The 19988-nt window shown below is 36.4% G+C and overlaps 1 protein-coding gene across 1 annotated transcript in view; it reads left to right on the top strand.

Moving 5' to 3' along the window:
* BICC1 (BicC family RNA binding protein 1) overlaps positions 1-19988 on the top strand; it is a 111976-nt gene that overhangs the window by 86855 nt on the left and 5133 nt on the right. Inside the window, exons 8-19 of the mRNA XM_085323661.1 lie at positions 640-891; positions 2934-3065; positions 4160-4346; positions 5736-5894; positions 6265-6461; positions 6764-6905; positions 8010-8166; positions 9659-9824; positions 11578-11617; positions 12282-12436; positions 14645-14801; positions 17537-17697. Of these exons, the coding sequence (XP_085179787.1) occupies positions 640-891; positions 2934-3065; positions 4160-4346; positions 5736-5894; positions 6265-6461; positions 6764-6905; positions 8010-8166; positions 9659-9824; positions 11578-11617; positions 12282-12436; positions 14645-14801; positions 17537-17697 (1905 nt within the window). The remainder of the gene's footprint in view (positions 1-639; positions 892-2933; positions 3066-4159; positions 4347-5735; positions 5895-6264; positions 6462-6763; positions 6906-8009; positions 8167-9658; positions 9825-11577; positions 11618-12281; positions 12437-14644; positions 14802-17536; positions 17698-19988) is intronic.

Here is a 19988-nt window from a genome sequence, read left to right on the forward strand (position 1 = left end):
ACCTTTCCTCTCCCTCCTTCYGCCAAAAAAAATTGAAATTTTACACACTTTATTCTTCTCAACATTGTCAAATACATAAGCTTGAAACTTGTCTTAATGGTCAGTGAAGCTGTTCTTGCAAAACCAAGATTGGAAAAACCAATTTGACTTTCAAGTAAAGGAACTGCTATAAGCCTATTAATCAAAATAAAGAATCTTTTTTAACAACTGGCAAAGTGACAGAAGAAAAGATAGGATCTTAAATGAGTGCATCTCAARCCAGTACGAATATCTTAAGCCAGAACTGCAGGACAAATTTTGCAAGTTTACCTACTATAATAAATATCTATTGGCTTTCTTACCACTATATGTGGGGGCAGAAGTTCCATCAGGACCAAGCCATTAGATGTTGTTTTACTGTCTTTCATGATAACAATTGCATGCTGCATTTATGCATTAAGTGGGAATAGTAGGTGAAGTTTGGTCTACCTCTTGCCCTATTACAAATTAAGTTTTTAAACAAAATAGAATTTTCTTTATTTTGGATGTAAAATGCAGGATGACTAGAGCCAATAATCTGATGAATTTTTGTTTTACCTACTTCTGATCACTGTTCTAATGTGTTTTCTCTAATGCTATTTTCTGCTTTTACTCCTGCAGGAGGGAACAGCCATGCTTTTAGAGCACCTAGCTGGAAGTTTGGCCTCTGCGATCCCTGTGAGCACACAGCTAGACATTGCAGCACAACATCATCTCTTTATGATGGGTCGAAATGGCAGTAACATCAAACATATCATGCAGAGGACGGGTGCTCAGATCCATTTCCCTGACCCTAGTAATCCACAGAAGAAATCCACTGTCTACCTCCAGGGCACAATTGAGTCTGTCTGTCTTGCCAGACAATATCTCATGGTAAATATTTTCACTGAAGTCTGCTTGAAAAATRACAGATATCGGAAAACATGCTCATTGTATGTGCATTAATTGGTCAAATGTAAATTAGCTTTGGAGGGGAAGAATTACTACTTAAATTASAAAATGTTGATTCAGTTGATTGCTCTGATTTTAGTTTTAACTGACAAACTCTCACAAAACATTTATCTCAAGTACGTGATCTGTGGTATCRTGATTTTAAAAAAATGCCTTGCCAATTTAAATGCAGTATAAGCAATTTAAATCAAYGATAATGATGTCTTCATGATTAAAAGGCAGGTATTTGAGAAGGACACTTTATTTTCTTTTTCCTTTGACCAACTGCCCTTTTGCTTACTTGTCAGATAAGCCGCTTGTGGAAGGAAGYGGCAGGAATTTCTTAGCTCTTATGTAGGTGAGATTTCAAGGAAACGAGGGAGTCACAGGAGACATTTACTTGTTCCCCTAGTGTCTTGTGTTCTTCCTTTTCCTATAGCATCAGTACTATAGCTCTTTTGTAAAAGTAACTCTGGTGAGGGAGATTTTCAGCATTTGTACAGGTTTTTATTCTGTAGGTTTTTAAATGTAACGGGAGCCTTTAGGCATTGTGACAGTACTAATGCTTGTAGATGTTTGGCTGGTTAGGAACATGTTTGTGAACATTATGGGGGAGGATTGGACTCAGTTTTTATTCAAAGCTATTATCAGTACAAAACATGATATCATAAAGTTCTAAAAGTCCAGATCTCTGCTATGCTACACTGTGCCTTGCTACGCAGTGGAAAACAGAAATGTGATGCCCTTCTATTTATACAGCTACATTCATGATTATTATATACTAGGATATTATTGTTTGTAAGTACTAAGAAATATCCTTGTTCTTTGCATTTTGTTGGTGGGCTTCAGATAGTGTTCTTGTATAAGGTTATTAAAGTAGAAGGAAATGCAAATAAGATGTTATGCAAACATGAAAATACCACTTTACTAAAGAAACTCAGAATTATGCGAGTGCTGTTTTTGAGATACTATGTTTGATTTAGTAATTATAAACATATGAATACAACAGTGTCCCAAATCATATCCGATATATAACTCTCTAAGAAATATATTGATCTAAGTCCATGAATAAGTTGGCCTTACTTTTTCCCTAAGTCAAAATTAATTTAATTACTAATTTTACATTCCAGAAGTACTCTGTAGCTACAGATGTTGCTATCTGAATATAAAATTATATAAAACCAGACATCTGAAGGCTCAACCAATCTGCTGCTTTTCAGTTGTACCTCTCTGTGCCATTTTTTATAATACATGTGATACAGTGCTTAGTTTATTGTGAATTTATATTTACAATATGTAGGATATTTTCCACTAATTTTATATACTGTATTTCTGTTATGAAAACTAGCTATCTAATAATCCCCTGATATCATGTGAGCATGAGTTCTTTTTTTTTTTTTTTTTTAGCATTTTAAAGATTTTGGAGATATCTTGTATTTCACCTAAAAATGCTGATGTAGTTACAGAGGATAGACAAAAAGAAAGAAGAAAGTTAAGTCTTGGACAATAGTGACTTACAGAATTTTTTCAGATTTTTTTTTCCCCCTCAAAATCTAATGTGGACCATTTGAGTATACGCAAATCTTACTCTCTGCTCTTGACAATATTTTGTTCTGATTTGAGAGAGAATATTTGCTTCCAAAATTGAATCCTCTGGATATCTCTAATCTTGTATAGATAAATAATGCAAGGCAAGTATGCACTGTTTGGAATGCATACTGGTTGCAAAGTATCCAACAAATTGTTTCACTCTCATTTTGCCAAGCTGTTGGTTCACAATTCCAGGGCAAAAAAGATATTCTTACATGTACAGTAATTACTTTACTTTAATCTCTCCTTTTTTTTTTTTTTTTTTTTTTCTTCTTATATAATTATGTACAGGTATACAATGTATAGGCTTCAGTTTATTGCCAACATTTCTGTTGGCATTTCTGTTGGGACAAGAATAGGCTAAGTTATATGAATTTTCGTACCTGTCTTTTCAGGGTTGCCTTCCTCTTGTGCTGATGTTTGATATGAAGGAAGAAATTGAAGTAGAACCGCAGTTTATAACACAGCTAATGGAGCAGTTAGACGTCTTCATAAGCATTAAGCCAAAGCCAAAGCAACCAAGCAAGGTTGGTGGAAAGCTAATGTGTTCTTCTTAGGTTTCAATACTGCTCTTCAGAAACGATGAGCAGACATGTCTGCTCCTCCTCCCTCTTGTAATGAATCAGACCTGTAAAGAAAGTGTGTGTGTGTGTGTGTGTGTGTGTGTGTGTGTGTGTTCTACTTAAAATATATCGATTTAAATTTTACAACAGTTCTTCTTAATGGCAGTTTGACTTTTTCATTAAATATTTGACAGAACAGTTAGCTTTTTGTGTGGAAGATATTGATAATGGAAAAAAAATGAGATTATGAACAAATCGTATCTTATCTAAACTACCCTTGATTTTGGATTTTAAAGAATTTTGTTTTAGGTTGTTTCTCTTGCATAATTTCAGTGTTTTTTAGCAATCAAAAAACCCGTAAATACTACTCCAAGACAAATCCGTCTGCTACAAAGAACGTTGAAATAAAAACATGAGAACTAGAATTAAAAGTACTTATAATGACAGATGTTAATTTAAAAACACAAATTTGAACATGCCCAGTAAGAGACTTTCACAGCTATCTGCATTATTATATATAATGATATAACTGACATAAATTTCAAAATGCCAAATGACCATTCCATTGTGTCAGCAATGTAGCTTCTCTACGTAGAGGTCTACAAAATCAATACAACAAATTAAAAAATACCTATGTTTATAATATAAATTCCCAGGTACTTATGATTTTGTTCTCAGACAGCTATGAGTATAATAGAATGCTATGTGAATTATTTTGTTTCCACTTGGTGTTACAGACCTCTGACAGAGAAGTAAGTCTTCAGCAGTTGGCTGACTTCTCTAGATCTTGGGACGCTTAAGATTTGGTAGTAACTAGCAAAGTGTTACTTCTTGCCATTATTCTAGTAATAYGTTTTTTTGGAGGGAAGGGAGTTTYGTCATTCTCTTTGTTATAAAGTTAGGGATTTTGTGTTCGCTCTATCAAGGGCACTGACTTCGTATAGTTGCACTGCTATCTCCCAGATWGCCATGAGGGCTAGTCAGAGTTGTGTGTGTTGCAGCTCCATGTCACGTTGTGCTGGTCTTTATTTTCCTCTCTCTTTCTGCTCTCTCCACAGTCTGTGATTGTAAAAAGTGTTGAACGAAATGCCTTAAACATGTACGAGGCACGGAAATGTCTCCTGGGTCTTGAAAGTAGTGGAGTCACCATAGCATCAAATCCCTCTACTGTTTCATGCCCTGTTGGTCTGTCTTGTCCTGGCTTGGATATCTTGTCCTCAGCAGGACTAGGACTCACTGGACTTGGTATATATGCATATTTATTTATTTATTCTGATATATGAAAATTSACTACTACTAAAAATAAAAACTAGCTGTATTTTTGAATAAAGAATTGTGTTAACACATTAGAAAATTCAAATTGTTGTTGTAATGCTTTGTCCAAGGCTTTAGTAGTCGGTGGCAGGTATTATCTCTGTGTAGGAGATTGTCTGGAATCCTGAAACCCATGTTATCTGTAGCTCGGCAGAAAGTGAGAGAAATGCAGGTGAAATAGGATATTGCTTTAAAACTTCAAGAGGAATCTTTTTCAAGTGAGGTGTCTGTCTTCAGCAATACCATGGTGTCTCAGGTTGTCCTGAATTTGTGTATGTACTTTAGCCTGTCAATAGTAACTTGAAAGTTAACACAGCTGAAAGCACACTTCAGCTCTAGCTGTATTTCACTGTAATACTGAATGATGCATATGCTACTAGTTTTTAGACCTTAGTTACCATTATGAAATATAAAACAGGAATGTTTAAGCTTTCTGTCTTACGTAATTTTATAGAAGAAATAGGCATCATGTAGACTGGAATTGCCATTTAATTTTCAAGCTCTGGAAATATTTGATCACCAAAAATATATATAAATTGAGCAAAGCTCAAGGAAGTTAGTGCCAGATCTTGACTCTTGTTCCTGAAATTTGGGGCTGTTGTGTAACCACCACGCTCCCTTGCAACCGGCTCTCCAGGAGTCTTTATAGTTCTGCAACAGATTATTTGGGGGTTGCACAGGGATAGGTGTTTGTGCAACCTGACTGTATTTTTTTAAAGCTCTGTTTGTTGTCATCCTTGTCATGCCTGGGCTTCAGGGTTGGGTGGGTTTTTTTKGGGGGGAGAGAGGGGGGGAGTGTCACTCTCTTCTTGGAGTAGTGTGATGAACTGGCTCATGAATGCTCATAAATGAGGAGCTGGTTTGAGAGAATGCTTTTGGAGTAGGCAGTGCATTTGGAGGATGATTTGTAATCAGTGCTGAAGGTAGAAAAGAAATTAGTTGTTAGTAAGGAAGTGGTGTTTCATCTATATTGGCCTCTGAGGAAATTGTTTGAAATGAAAGTGAGGTTGTGAAATGTAGTTGCTTTCTTGTCCTTTAAGAGATGCTTCTTTGAATCAAATTAACAGAAGTGAAGGAGATGATGGAAAGGGTAGTGGGACTGAGAAGCAGCCAGGGGAAATGATGCTGCAGTATTTGAGAGTCCATTAGATGGATATAAGGATGCTACAGTTCTTGGCTTTGATTTCTATCTTAAGAATGCTTGCACTCTGCTCTCCTAGCATGTTTAATGTTAACATTTGTGTGTTTATCCAAAAATGTAAAAATACTTTTCTATAAATCTTTGACAAATATCCATAGGTTTTTTTGTTTGTTTTGTAGGCCTTTTAGGTCCAACAGCCCTGTCGGTCAACACGTCAACTGCTCCAAACTCGCTTTTGAATGCCCTTAATAGCTCTGTGAGTCCCTTACAGAGTCCAAGTTCTGGCACACCTAGCCCTACATTATGGACAACATCTCTTGCTAACACGAATGCAGCAGGTTCGCAGATGTTAAATGTAAATTAAATGATTTGTACAACAACAAGTCATTAGTGATGGCTGAAAAATCCAGAATCATTCATGCTTTATACACTGAATTTTTAGGTTTATCTTCATGCAGATTAAAAAATGTCACAATCTGAAGTTTTAAATTAAATTATGATATAATGTCACATGCAATGTTCTGATCTATTTTATATGGGAAACTGTTAACCTAATCATTAATCATTGATAGAGCATTACCCATCTGATGTGGAACTGTAATGGAAATTTATTTACTTACGTGTCAAAATTACATAGAGATTTGTTTAAAGTACTAAGCATAACAGTTGGAAAAGAAAATCAGAATATGGCAAATTTTTTTGTTGTAGGTTTTTCTGCTATTCCACACCTAATGATACCATCTACTGCCCAAGCCACTTTAACTAGTATTCTGTTATCTGGAGTGCCCAGTTATAGTCAGAACACTCCCTCACCACCACCAGGCTTGACTCCTGTTGAAGTCCATGTCAATGGCATGCAATCAGAGAATAAAAAAGGACCACCTTCATTAAATGGTCATGTAAAGGTAAGTGACATGGTCTCTGAATAATCTGTTGGTAACGAACTTTCTAAGAAAATCTGAAAGAAAAATCTAGTTGCATTAGTAGTGACTCGTAAAGCTACTACGAAATAGGATAGGAGAATTTGTAACATGCAACATGAGGTTAAACAGAACATACCATATTGTTCTTCTAGAGCAGAAATTAATCTTTTGCTCTCCTGCACAGACAGGAGAGGGAAATATTTTTCAATATTTATTTAAATATTGAAAATTGTTTAAATAAAACAAATTTTTATTGTTTTTTTGTTTTTTAACAATTATTTCAGACCTCAAATATTAAGTATGCTGCACTTTCTGCCACATCGCTGGGAGAAAATGTGTTGAGCACAAACCACAGTGATCCATCAAGGCAAACAAATACTCATGGTGCCTCAGAACAAGTAACTGCCAAGTCAAATAGTGCAGAAGGTAAGAAAGATGCTGACATTTTATTCTTTTGCTTGATAATGTTTGTGTAGTCTACATACAATTTATGAAACCAAAAAGTATTTTTTTTACCTGTGCATTGGTTGTGCAGCTGTGTTGAAGGAGAATATCACCCTATCTTACAGATCTGCCATCAAAGAAAATAAAYATTGTACTATTTGAGCTATACTGGTGTGACTAAAACCTTAAGTTGATATAAATGTGCTTGCATGATTTTATTTGTTCTTTTATAGAATGGGGGAATAATCTATGACAACTTAGTATGTTTTATAGCTTAACCTCATTGTTAAGAAGAATCTCTGATAGTTTAAGCTGTGTTCTATTTTTGCATTTTATGAAAGCAAAGAATGCCTTAGAGAATTATTCTGACAAACTTGTGTGTAGATCAAACCTAAATGACACTGATGAACTTTATTTGCATGTTTTTTGGCAACATTTCAGTTGATTCCTTTAGCTCTATGAAGCAGCATACTCAACTGTTTCTGTCATTCTTGGTGGGAAAGCTGGTTCTTTTTCAAACTTGAACAAATACGTATAAAGGCCGTATTTCCCTTGCAAATACTTACTTCAGCAAGGAATGGCTCTTTTCTTAAAGCATGTGGGCATCTTGTATCCTGACCTGAATAAAAGATACGTTACTCAGTGATAAATATTTGCAAAAATGTATTCCAAAGACATGAGTGCATTTTAATGGGGAGCTTTTACTCCATATCTGAGCACCCAGTAGGGTTTATTAAAGCAGGATACTGAAGTAAATTAATTTGCGATAGTCACTTCTGATTGTGAAGCTTTATATTTGATATTAACTAATATTGCTTGGCTTTTACTTTAAAAATAAACATACACTTGTAAAATGCAGTAGATGGGCTGCATGAATTATTAACGCATTTGTGTGTGTGTGTGAAATTACATTGCTGACTCTTTGAACAAGCTACTATCCCTGAAGGCTAGTCTAATTCTAAAGGAGAGACAGCAGGCTTTGTTTTACAATAGTAATTCGTGTAGAAAGTGCACTGGAATATGAAGTTCCCTTCTGCTCCACTCCYCCCCCGCCCCCAAACTCTCTTCTCTTTCTTGGTCTTGTAGGTTGCAATGATGCTTTTGTAGAAGTGGGCATGCCAAGAAGTCCATCACATTCAGCAAATACCAGTGACCTGAAGCAGATGATAAGTTCTTCCAAACAAGCCTGTTCTAAGAGGCAAACAGTGGAATTGTTACAAGGGACCAAAAACTCTCACTTACAGTATGTTAAATGGGCAAATATAAATCAATGGAACTTTCAACATAAAATAATACTTAACATGTTTTTGTAGATATAGTGGATGGTTCAGTGGCTAGATATTTGTAGAGCTGAATTAAATCAGACTTGATATTTTAAATCACACTTGATATTTTAAATAACATTAAGTTAACTATACCCTCCATGTTGTCATTCATTTGTTAAATTTGTACATTCTAAGAATTTTTCTTTTATACACTTACTGAAAAATGAGAAATGCTTTTCATTTCCCACAAGAGATTAGTTTTCTTTTTCTTTTTCAGAAGAATTTCGTTACCTGTTTGTGTAGGATACATTTTTTGCACTTTTCCTTTTTAATGATTGCTTTAAGAACAGTTCTTAACTGGCAGCCTTTTTGCTTTTATATATACATACATACTTGTATATGCATGGGATATATATATACGTGTGCGTGTGTGTGTGTGTATATATATATATATATATATGTATATATATAAATAAAAAGCACACACTTGAGGCTGTGATATTCAGGACATAACATGCTCAAAAAACATGAGGTTCCTCCGATCCAAGGGAAAGGCTCTTTTGAGTCATATTATATCTTGGCAATACAGGTTTTGTTCTTAACACAGTATTCTGTTCAATGTTTGTCCAATCTCCTTTAAGTAATGTTTTCACTATTTCTTTTGCAGACAGTTTATCCTAACTGTTTTGTGACATTGTATTTTCTATTACCTCATTTATTTTCAGTGTTAAAGCTGTAATACATATGTCATTAATTCTGTTTTCGTAGTTTAGAAATCCGAGAATTCTTGCTAACCAAACTCAATTGTTTACATGTCTTGTTTTTTTTTGTTGTGAATTTAGTGCTCAAAGTTTCTTTAGGGATTTTTTTTTTTCCTGGAGTAGTCTGTAACACATCTAAAGTATGATTACTTCTCTTTGCTTTGAGAAGATTTCACATACCTTCTCTAGAGCAGGGGTAAAATATATCTGATTTTTCAGAAAGAAAAGATTTCAATAAGAAGTGCTTCCATTGGACTGGAAACACTAAAGCTTTATAAATAAGTAGGATTGATACTAACTTTCTCAGTCCTCATTACATTTCTCTTTATCCTACTACTGTCAGTCTGTTAAGCTGCTGAGCTGCTGGCCTAAGTAGGGCTAAATAAGTAACACTAGTGATTGCATGTGATAAGTCCTGATCCTGGAAAGCTCAGATCTGATTTTATTGAGACTAAGCTAGACTTCATATTTGGCAACATAGGAAGCAGCAATATATGCTCTGTGTTCACTGACGGAGAAAACAGATATGTATGGTAAAGGAAAGCTGAGACTTTGAAAATACTACTAAAAACCCTGGGATGTATTTTTACTGGCTTTTATTGAATTTGGCTGCCAAACTTAGGGGAAAAGCTCAATTATCAAAACCCCATTGAACACTTACTCTTTGTGAGAATAAACACTAGCGTTAATGCTGAATTTGCTTCCGCAGTACTGCCGAGAGGTTGCTCTCGGATGCAGAGCTGAGTGCTTCTGAAAGTCCCGTGGCTGACAAGAAGGCTCCTGGGAGCGAGCGGGCAGCAGAGCGAGCAGCGGCTGCCCAGCAGAACTCCGAAAGAGCACGCCTCGCTCCGCAGCCGTCGTATGTGAACATGCAGGTAGGTCTTCCTCAGTAAACCCAGCACAGAATTTGGTAAGTGCAAAAATGAAATTACCAAGTAATGCATAGGTGAGTGTTGTCTAGCAGACTTATTTTGACATCACAGTTACAGTAAAAGCATTTCTCAGTAAAGTAGTTCTTTTGCTTGAGGGTAGCTTTTCACGTGTCGTGTGTTGTCACCCCACCACACACACACACACACACACACACACGCACGCACGCACGCACCCCTACCCCTTAAACTGAAATGCTGTTGAGGTGCCTGTTCCTGTAAAGTGGTTAGATCAGTTTGAATCTCTGATCACAAGAAGATAGGTGGCATACAGGAGACTTCCTTTCATGTATTTCTTCACTCATTGACTTTGCCTTTCCCTTAGATACTAGATGGCTTCCAGGGGGCTTTCCTTCTTACAGGGGAAAGAAAGTAAGGTTATATTTTTGTGTGTTCTAACCGCTGTGTCATTACTAGGTATTTTATGACATGACACAGCAAGACTTTCTCAGATAAATAATTAAATACAGTTTCATCTTTTCATAAAACTTTCATTTAGAAGCAAAAGGCATTTTTCATTTACTTGTACTCCAAAATACATGACGAAAAAAATAGGTATTCACCAAGTCTTGAACACAAAAGCCCTTATGTTTCTGGTAGATTTAAAAAAAAAAAAAAAAAAAAAAGCTGGGAAACAAAGTAAATTTCGTGGACATAGTGGTGTATAGGAGTACCTTATCTGTAAAATTTTAAATTCTTTGCCTCAAAAAGAGAGAATAGTATGTACAAAAACACATAGACTCTTCATAAGGAAYGTCAACACAGTTTTTTCTTAGCTTTTAGCTCATCTGTAGGGGGATTTACTGGAATAGCTACATTGTTTWTCCCTTACAAATATGGTTTTGTATGACTCTTTTCTCGTAATGTTCCTACTTGCTTAACTATTGTCTACTACTGTATTACAGTGGTGATATACTGCAGTACTTTACATTAGCTRTATTACCATAAGTCTCCCCAGAGAGATACCTTTTTGAACTATTTGTCAAGCAGTAGTAATAGAATACTTTTCAGTGTAGACCTTCTATCAGTGCTGGCATAACTAGGCTGCATAAAGCAGTTGAGCCAAGGTTGTTTAAGGTTAGTGTTTTGCAGACCTTTTTCCTTATCAATGCTCTAGTCATTTTAATTTAACACTTTAAGATAAATGCTGCAGTTTCTGTAGTATTATATGTTTAGACTTTGCTGATCTGTGATTGCAAAAAGTGTAATTAACCTAATCAATAACATTTAAACTTCATATCTTCCGTTGTCGTAGATAGTGTGAACAGGTCTTTTATTGAATTCTATCAAAACTTACTGTATGCAGAGAACTGAAGTTGAAAAAAGATTTGAATTGCTGTCTAAGATGTATTTGTGCAGTTATTAGATGTTTTAAATGCTAAGATGATGTGGGAAGATAAACTGTGCTGAAAAAATGTATTATAAAGAAATCTACCAAAGCAGATTTTAAACACTGCTACAACCTTGCTCAAATGGAAGCTACATAGTTATTTAACATCTTTATCTAGATTAGAATGAATATTTTAAGTAATGAGGCTTTCACTGGACTCCTGTCACATTATTGTGCAGTACTTCACATTTTCTCCTAGATGTATTCATTGGCGGCATTCGAAAGCCTTGTTTTTAAGAAGAGCTAATTACTGGGATGACCTTTAGTTTGAACAGCAATTAAACCACCTTCTGCCTGTTTAATTTTTAGGCGTTTGACTATGAGCAGAAGAAGCTACTAGCAACCAAAGGTATGTGCATAAACAAACTTGAAAAGTTTGTTAATATACATAACTCAAATTTCTAATGTTTCCATTTTACGATTTGTTTTTTAATCAAACGTAAAGCTCGGGTTAAGTGAAGCAGTTGTATATTGGTTTTCACATGTTCCAAACCATTTTTAATACTGATATGGTAAACATACTCATAGTATAAACAAATTGGAGATGGGACATGCTGTGTGTGGCGGTATGTTCATATAGAAATTAACCAAGTAGTTTCAAAGTTTTGAAATATTTGAAGTTATTTAGATACAGTTTAAATTTAAAGATGTTTGTCACWTTGGCAAAGTTGCTCTCTATTTCAGGGATAGATTCCATTTTGATACTGATCAGACACTGCACCCTAGGTTTGGCCCCGTTAAACACTACCACCCCAAAAGAAAACCAAAAACCTTTTTGAAACATAGGTTTGATTCTTTTCACTACCCTGCAGCACTAAATGGGTTAACGAATTTCAAACAAATTAAATTGCCATAAGGAAGGGCRGGATTCAAGCTGTGTAGCAACTGGAGATGCTCAGAATTTACTGTCTGGTATGTTAATGAAGTCTGGTCTCATACATGTCTTAAGGATTTCTTGTCTCCCTGCCTTTACATAGATCAACACTTACTGGTTTGTCCATGTATGTTTTCAGCTATGTTAAAGAAGCCAGTTGTAACCGAAGTGAGAACTCCAACAAATACATGGAGTGGACTGGGATTCTCTAAATCAATGCCTGCAGAAACGATCAAGGAACTAAGAAGAGCTAATCATGTATCGTACAAACCATCTATGACAACTACATACGAGGTATATGAAAAAATGTACTGTAATGGAAATAGATTTATGGTAATTAATATAGTTGTTTGCTTTGAGGTGTTTTTACCTTTTGTGAAAAGCAATCTTGCAGATAAAATTCTTAGCTTTATTATTGAGATACTAAACATTTTTATTCTGAAAAATGTTTCTTATATAATTATTAAGGCATGTGGAATTCATTCAGTCCAACATGCAAAATTGTATCAACTTTGTAAGTCATGCTGCACATTTATAAAGTCTGTTCCTTAAGGTTTGAAAAAAAACTTCTGACAACTTATGGGATAAAATGATTCAATAGTTGTGGATAAGCAGTAGAAATCTGACCTAATTAAAAACGTGTGTGTAACAAGCAAGCTATATACTGTAGATTACTGCATAGTATTACACTGATAGTAGTAGTGTAATGAGAACTTTGTGGGAACTTACGTTCTTTTCTTCTTAAAGGCATTCTGAAGCTGCTTTTTAATGCATTTCCATGCTTTAATGCTCCCAGCTTCCATACAGACAGCTTTTTCTTGTTGTTTTTTGTTTGTTTGTTTTTTGGTTCTACTTATCAAATGTAAATGGTATGGTTCTTCAGCACTGGAACTTCAGACAGCTTTTTCTTGGAATGTACCTGTCCTTTAATGCAAAAGAAGTGGTAAACCACAGTAGAAAGTGTGTTGGTGTTCCTCACTTGATGCATGTTAACTTTTTGACTCATTTAGTTTTATATATAACAGGCTCAGATACATACAGTAAGTTTGCAGTAATAACTTGGCGGGGAAGGAAGACCTACAAGCAAAATCTGATCTGTTGGGTTTTCTGTTTGTTTGTTTTTGACAAACATCTCTATACAAATTAGGCTGGGTGGGGCTTTCTCCACATCATGATGCACTGACCTTTTCTAAAGGTCTGTAAGCAGACATGTTATCCTAACTAGGAACATTTTGTGTTTTAGTCCCTCGGAGAAGTGCATGCACAGAACACAGCCTTAACTCTTTCCACTAAAGTGATACTGCTTCAGTGTTCCTGCTTTCACTGTTTGGTATGAACTATTGTGGAAACATCTGGGGAAGATAAAAATCTTGGATTCCTTGTATCCTGCTGCTTCTATTTGGCAGTCTTCAATTCTGTCCATTTGTATCCGAGCAATACTGGCGCTCTTCCTCCTTACATGGTCACTTTTGATGTAACCCATATGGGATATGTTGAAAGAGAAGTCTTTGAACAGACATAATACTGGTGTTGTAGTCTAATGTTTGGGAAACTAATTTGTGAAATAAGCTCACTGAGAATGTCTCATCTTCACTGTGATGTTTTGGTATGCATTCAGTTTTCCAGGAACATTGGATGACTCTTTTTTTGATGACTCTTGTCTCTTCTTGCTTGCCTCTCCCTCCGCTTTTTTAACGCACTTAGAGTCAATCCCTTCCTTTCTTCACCTGAGTCATACTGACCATAGCTCAGCTTCCCAATTTCTCCCAGTAACAAGGAGCTTTTGCCTTTTTTTTCCAATGATGTCAGTTTTTCAATACAGTAGAAAAGACTGCTAGCTCAGAACTTGTGTTTTTCAATTGGAATTTGATACAAGCAAGTAGCATTAAATTATTAATTCGTTTCAGTYGTGTTCAGTTCATGTGCATGTTTGGTATCAAAAATGTCAATCTTTTTTGGTGTACATCCTCACAAAATTCCATAGTCATCTGCAGCTTTTTAGGGAATAGTGTTGCCTTAATTTGTAACATTGAGTCATAGTGAGGACGAATTTTGATAATAAGTGCTTTAGAGAAGTGTATAAGAAACCATTGTTGCAGAATTGTTTTGATTTTTTGTACTTTTACTTGATCCATTTTTCTTCACTAATACTCCCTTTGCCTTGAAGAGATACAGAAAACAGACTGCTTTATATCCAGAACTTGTTTGAGAATCAGATACTATGGAACATTTTTGAAACAAAGTTAGATATATCAAGAAATTTATTTGAAGCATGGTCTTTAAATAACTTCTGCTTAAAATCCACAAACTGCTTATTTTAAGCACACCTGCTGTTTTTGTATATAGTTTGCAATTATTTGACTATTGATCAACTGCCAAAAGAATGTTTACAAGCATTTAAAGCTTATAAAGCTGTGTGTTTTAACTGAGCTGCTTCAAAGAAAATATTTGAATCACAAGGAAATTTKTTTTCTGCACAAATTTTCTTTTTGTTTCTCGAAGGGTTCATCAATGTGTCTCTCACGGTCCAATAGTCGGGAGCACCTGGGAAGTGGCAGTGAATCTGATAACTGGAGAGATCATAATGGACTTGGACCTGCAGCTCATAATGAATTTGTGTCCTCAATTGGCAGTCCCAAACGGAAACAAAATAAATCAGGTTGATAATTTTTTGAGAACTGTTTTTTAATCATGTTGATATCAACAAACATTTATTTTAATATCAATATTTCCTGACATCACTTGGGATTTAAATTACCTGTGCGTATAAAATAAGGGGTGTGGTGTGGTGATTTTTTAATTGAAAAGTGAAAGCATATGTAAGATTGTATAAAACAATATAAAATTGATGGTCCAGAAGGAAAACCTTTATGGAGAGCTTTAAAACTGAATACACTCTTTAGTTTAAAGGTCCTTCCTTTCTTGGAAGGGGTTTGTCAAGTTTTACTGAAAACAGAACCAACAGAAGTTTATTTCTAGACAATCACAATTCTACTCTGTATCAGTGAAACAACTGTCAGGTCTTTATTGGGCTGTCTAGCAGCTGGTGGAGAAGTCATAATCTGCTGATGTTGAATTTTAAAGTGCGATTTTCTTTATCGTGATTAAAATAAAGCTTTCTATATGTTTGTCAGGGGCTAGCACGTGATTTAAATCACTCATTTCTGTGGATGCAGGTTGTAAATATTATAGTTACTTTTTAACAAAGCTTAAAATTCAAATTTAAGTTTTTACATCAATTGAACTATTTGAAACTTATTTTAATTTTCAGTAACTTAGTGTTTGCCTTTCTGAAAAGGGGGAAAAGCAGAGAAGAGAAATACTTGTCCATGTTAAATGTGTAACTACATTGTGGGGAAAGAAGTACTATGGCTATTTTTTTTGTTGCGTTTTTCTTATAAAGGTGAAAAAAAAAAATAAATCCCAGATTAACACCAAAGCAAACATATAATAAAAGTTGGACATCCTAAGAAAGGATATAGCTTCMCTTAGAGGAAATATTCATGGTTGGTATATTTGTAATTTTTCATACTTTTAAAAAGCACACTAGCTCAGCTGTTGAATAGCTGTATATGATATTCGGAAGTACTCATAGTACAAGAGAGGTTAAAAGTTTTTCTTTGAAATTGAGCCCATGAGTAAAGCTACAAGTTAATTGGACCAAAACAGAAGCTCTAGATGAATCCAAATAATTAAGAGGGTTAAGGGAGTTATTTGCATACACATTAGATGAAAAGTAGAAGTATGAATCCATTGCATCTGTAACTACTTTACCAGAGAATGAAATATCTGGAGAGGGGACAAAGCTTTAGTTGGTATGTCCTTGTCAATAGGTCTTTCTCTAAGGTTCTATTTTTTTGCTGCATGTTCAGTCCTATAAAGAACTGTTGGGAACCAAAACAATACGTGTAGTCTGGTGAGGCTTCAGGGATTACAGCAGGAATGAAAGGGAAAACAAGAGGACAAAATTAGAGACTGGACACAAAGGCTATCTCCTACCTAAGAAACAGCTGTGAATTGACTTAACAAATATTTATATTTACCTTAATGAGATGCACGAGTACTAACATGCAAGTTTTCATTAACATTATGACATAGTGGGTTTCTATTTTGTTGTTATGATGCTTCCGGACTCCATCAATAATAAGTATTTCGTAATGTTTCGTTTGGGTTTCCATACACTGCTTCTGCATAAACTATACTGAGTGTAGGATTGATTTGTTTAGATCTTCAGTGTTTTACTCTGATATTGAAGAAACTGAGGTACCACCTTTTAAAGTCTAAAATACGAACTTACTTACAGCAACTTCATTTGTCAAACCTAATGTTCAGATTTTCAGCATCCACCGTGTTTTAGAGTTTACTATATTTTAAAATTCCTCTCCAGAATGGAGCTGAGGTTAAAACAAATTCTCTAAACTTTGCAGGTACAATCCTAAATGCTTCTAACTACTTCATGCCCAGAAAATGAACATAGTGTAGCCACTTGTGAAAAGCTGTGTTCTTAACATCCTATCAGTGGTCTATAATGGAGGCTATAGCAGCAGTCTCCAGGGCAATCTTCATTTTATCCACCTGAGAAACTATTCTTTATTTTCTGCAAGTCCCTTGTACATTCACTGTATACTTTCCAATGTTTATAACTAGTGAGGCAGAACTTTTTGTTGTGTTTATGCACAATAGCCCCGTTTGCACAAATTCCTGATACATTCGCTGCAAAGAATAGTCACTAGTTCTGTGACTGGATACTATCAGTGTGTGCGTATAGAGGAAACAGCTTGCCCAGCTGAATCAGTTGTCAYTTTTTTGTGTTTAAGAATCTCACTCTGCAAACTCTTTTTAAGATGCACCTTGTGGGGAATGTAATGAAAAGTTTAATAGGGAGAGTACTTCCGGATTTAATCATTTACCCTAAAACTATTGTGGTTTTGTTTCTTGTCCTTACTGAATTACTTGCTACCTACTTTGCAGACCACCTATAAGTAGTTTCTGCAGCATGCTTTTTTCCCTACCTAGACTAAAAGGAGCTGGCTGTGTTTTGTGTGCAGTGATGTTTTTTCATGTATTGACTGGAGAAAAAAGGGGAGGGCTCAAAAGGAGGGTGCAGCGATGGGGCCTTGCAGCTCTTTCCCCTCTCAGGTTCAAGGTCCTGAGTTCTAGCTGCAAAAAAGGCTGCATAATATGTGATTGCTTAAAAGGTATTTCCAAACATCTTTCTATAGAAAACAAACACTGGAACTTAATAAGCAAAGCATTCACCTTGTTCGTTTTGTCAGATTGCTGAATGGAGTTTTTTGCTAAATAGTAAAGTTTTAAGTATTTTGGTAATTTAATAATTCAATTGAATGTGGCATTGATGTGATTGAAAATTCAAGTGCACTTCTTCCCTTTCAGCTGAACACTATCTCAGTAGCAGTAATTACATGGACTGCATTTCCTCGCTGACAGGAAGCAATGGCTGTAATCTGAACAGTTTGTTTAAGGGATCTGATCTGCCTGAGCTGTTCAGCAAACTCGGTTTGGGCAAATACACAGATGTATTCCAACAACAAGAGGTCAGTATTCTTTTAAAAGAAGTGTATTTGTAGTGTGCTTTACTTGTGGTGGTGGTTCTACTTCTTGAACAAAACCACTAAGTAGTCTCGTAACAGCAGGGTTTTCATAAACTATTCTGTCAAAGCTGTGTTAATGTATCCTGTGAATTTCTGGATTACTTGTCTGGAAACGTGTACTCTTTTCATAGAATCACAGAATCAGTAAGGTTGGAAGGGACCTCTGGAGATCATCTAGTCCAACCCCCCTGCTCAGCAGGGTCACCTAGAGCATGGCAGGCGGGCCTTGAAGATCTCCAGAGAAGGAGACTCCACAACCTCTCTGGGCGACCTGTCCCAGCGCTCCGTCACTCTCACAGGGAAGAAATTCCCCCACACGGTCAGGCGGAACTTCCTGTGCTTCAATTTCTGCCCATTGCCTCTTGTCCTGTCCTGCAGCTTGGCTTAGTTATTTAAGTATACATCAAAATTCTTTCATTCAAGGAATTTTAGATCTCAGAGCTGCTATTTTTAAGATAACTGGGAGTTACTTTTCAGTGAACTTCATTAGAAGGTTTGGAAAACCAGTCTGCATCCGTAAAATACTATATGATAGAATTAGGGCAGCTGGATTATCAGCAGGTAGTTTATTCTGGTGACTGATGAACTGTGTCAGAAAAGCTTGGTGAGCCCAGCTGCAAGACTTACTAGCTTAGAAACAGAGCCACCAAGCTGGTCCTGAAAGCACTGTAGTTGCATGCAGGAAGTTCTCCATCACACCTCTGGAACTGGGAGGTGTACCAGAGACCAAAGACAGGGATATGTGCCTGTATGGAGTGTGTCAGCATTACTGAATTGTGCTGTACAAGGGAAGGACCACAGTTTGGCTCAGCATGCTCCTTTCATTCTGGAGCCGTATGTTCACTTTTTGCATCTTTGTCAGCAATGGGGTCTGCACCAGTTGATGGTCCAAGATTCTCACCTGCATGTCTCTCCCTAAGCGAACATATGAAGCAGGTTTCTGTACAGATGGCCTTTTTAYTGTGAGAATTGTGTGTGTGCATAAAGAACAAGCTCTTGGAGGACCTGGTGCTCGTGTTGCACATGAGTTTCTCTGGTGTGCCCATGTTCAGCTTCAGATTTGGTCCCACAAGAGGAAAACTGCTCGGAGCACACCAGGGGTGCACACAGGAGGTTGTTCAGGAGTCTGAAGATAAGCACAAGGCAGACTTGTATATCTCCTCCTCTGTGCCGCTTCACTAATGTATGTGCACCCACCRAACCACACTGAGTCCACCAAAGTGTACTTCTGCTGCCACCTCAACCCTGGGGCTGCTGGATCTGGTGTGTTTCCAGCCTGTGTCTCTTGGCTTTCTAATCATCCTGTTTAGTGCTGTGGGGGAACTTGTTATTTCTGTGTGATATGGCATAGAAATGCTTAATAAGTAGCTGCACCTGAGCTAACGAGTTGCTGAGGAATGCAGAGTGCTGACAGCTGTGGGGGAGACACAGGAGTGGGTTATCCTGGCACTGGCCATGGTGTGGCAGGTCAGTACTCACTTTAAGTGAGTAAATCCAGCTGTGTCTCCACCTGTCTTTTGTGCAGTCCCTGGGGTTTATCTGGCTTGTGCTCCGCGGCGTGTATAATACCTGTAGGGTATGTATGGACACAATAGTCCATAATACCCATATTATCCAGGTATTAATGCTTTCCCGTCATCTTAGCTACCCGCTATGCCTAAGAAGGGAGAAGTGGCTGTTCTGATTTTGAATACTAAACACAGCTTTTGTTTGAAAGTCTGTTAATGGTCTTTGTATATATATCCACTTTATTGAAATAGATGATATAGCACGTGTGTGTGTGTATATATATATATATGTATATATGCATATGTTCAAATATAAGATTTCAGCACACTAGCTGCTTTAGCTGAAACACACAAATGCATTTTTTTTAAGAAGTCTGTCTTACCAGTGTGATGGTAATGCAGTCTGTGCTACTTAAAGYTTGAGGAAATGGACTGTATCCAGGGTCCTTAGGCACACTTCTGAATGCATTGGGAGGCCTATGCAGAGAGCAACCCTCCAAGTCCTAAGTTAACATCTGACTATTTTCCTCAGCTTCTGGTGCTGTTTTTCTGAAGTGATTCGGGAATTGAGATACAGTCCTCATGGCTAATTTATGTTGGTCTCTCTTCAATCTGCTGCTGGCCCGTCGTGTTTTTAATTAACTTCTCTTGTACTGACCTTCATTTTTGTATTATCTGTCTCCTCTGTGCTCAGTCATCTCATTTTTTGTTTTTTGTACCTGATGG

Source organism: Rhea americana, unplaced genomic scaffold, assembly GCF_003343005.1.
Source record: "Rhea americana isolate MKP2758 unplaced genomic scaffold, rheAme1 scaffold_86, whole genome shotgun sequence".
Lineage (NCBI taxonomy): Eukaryota > Metazoa > Chordata > Aves > Rheiformes > Rheidae > Rhea > Rhea americana.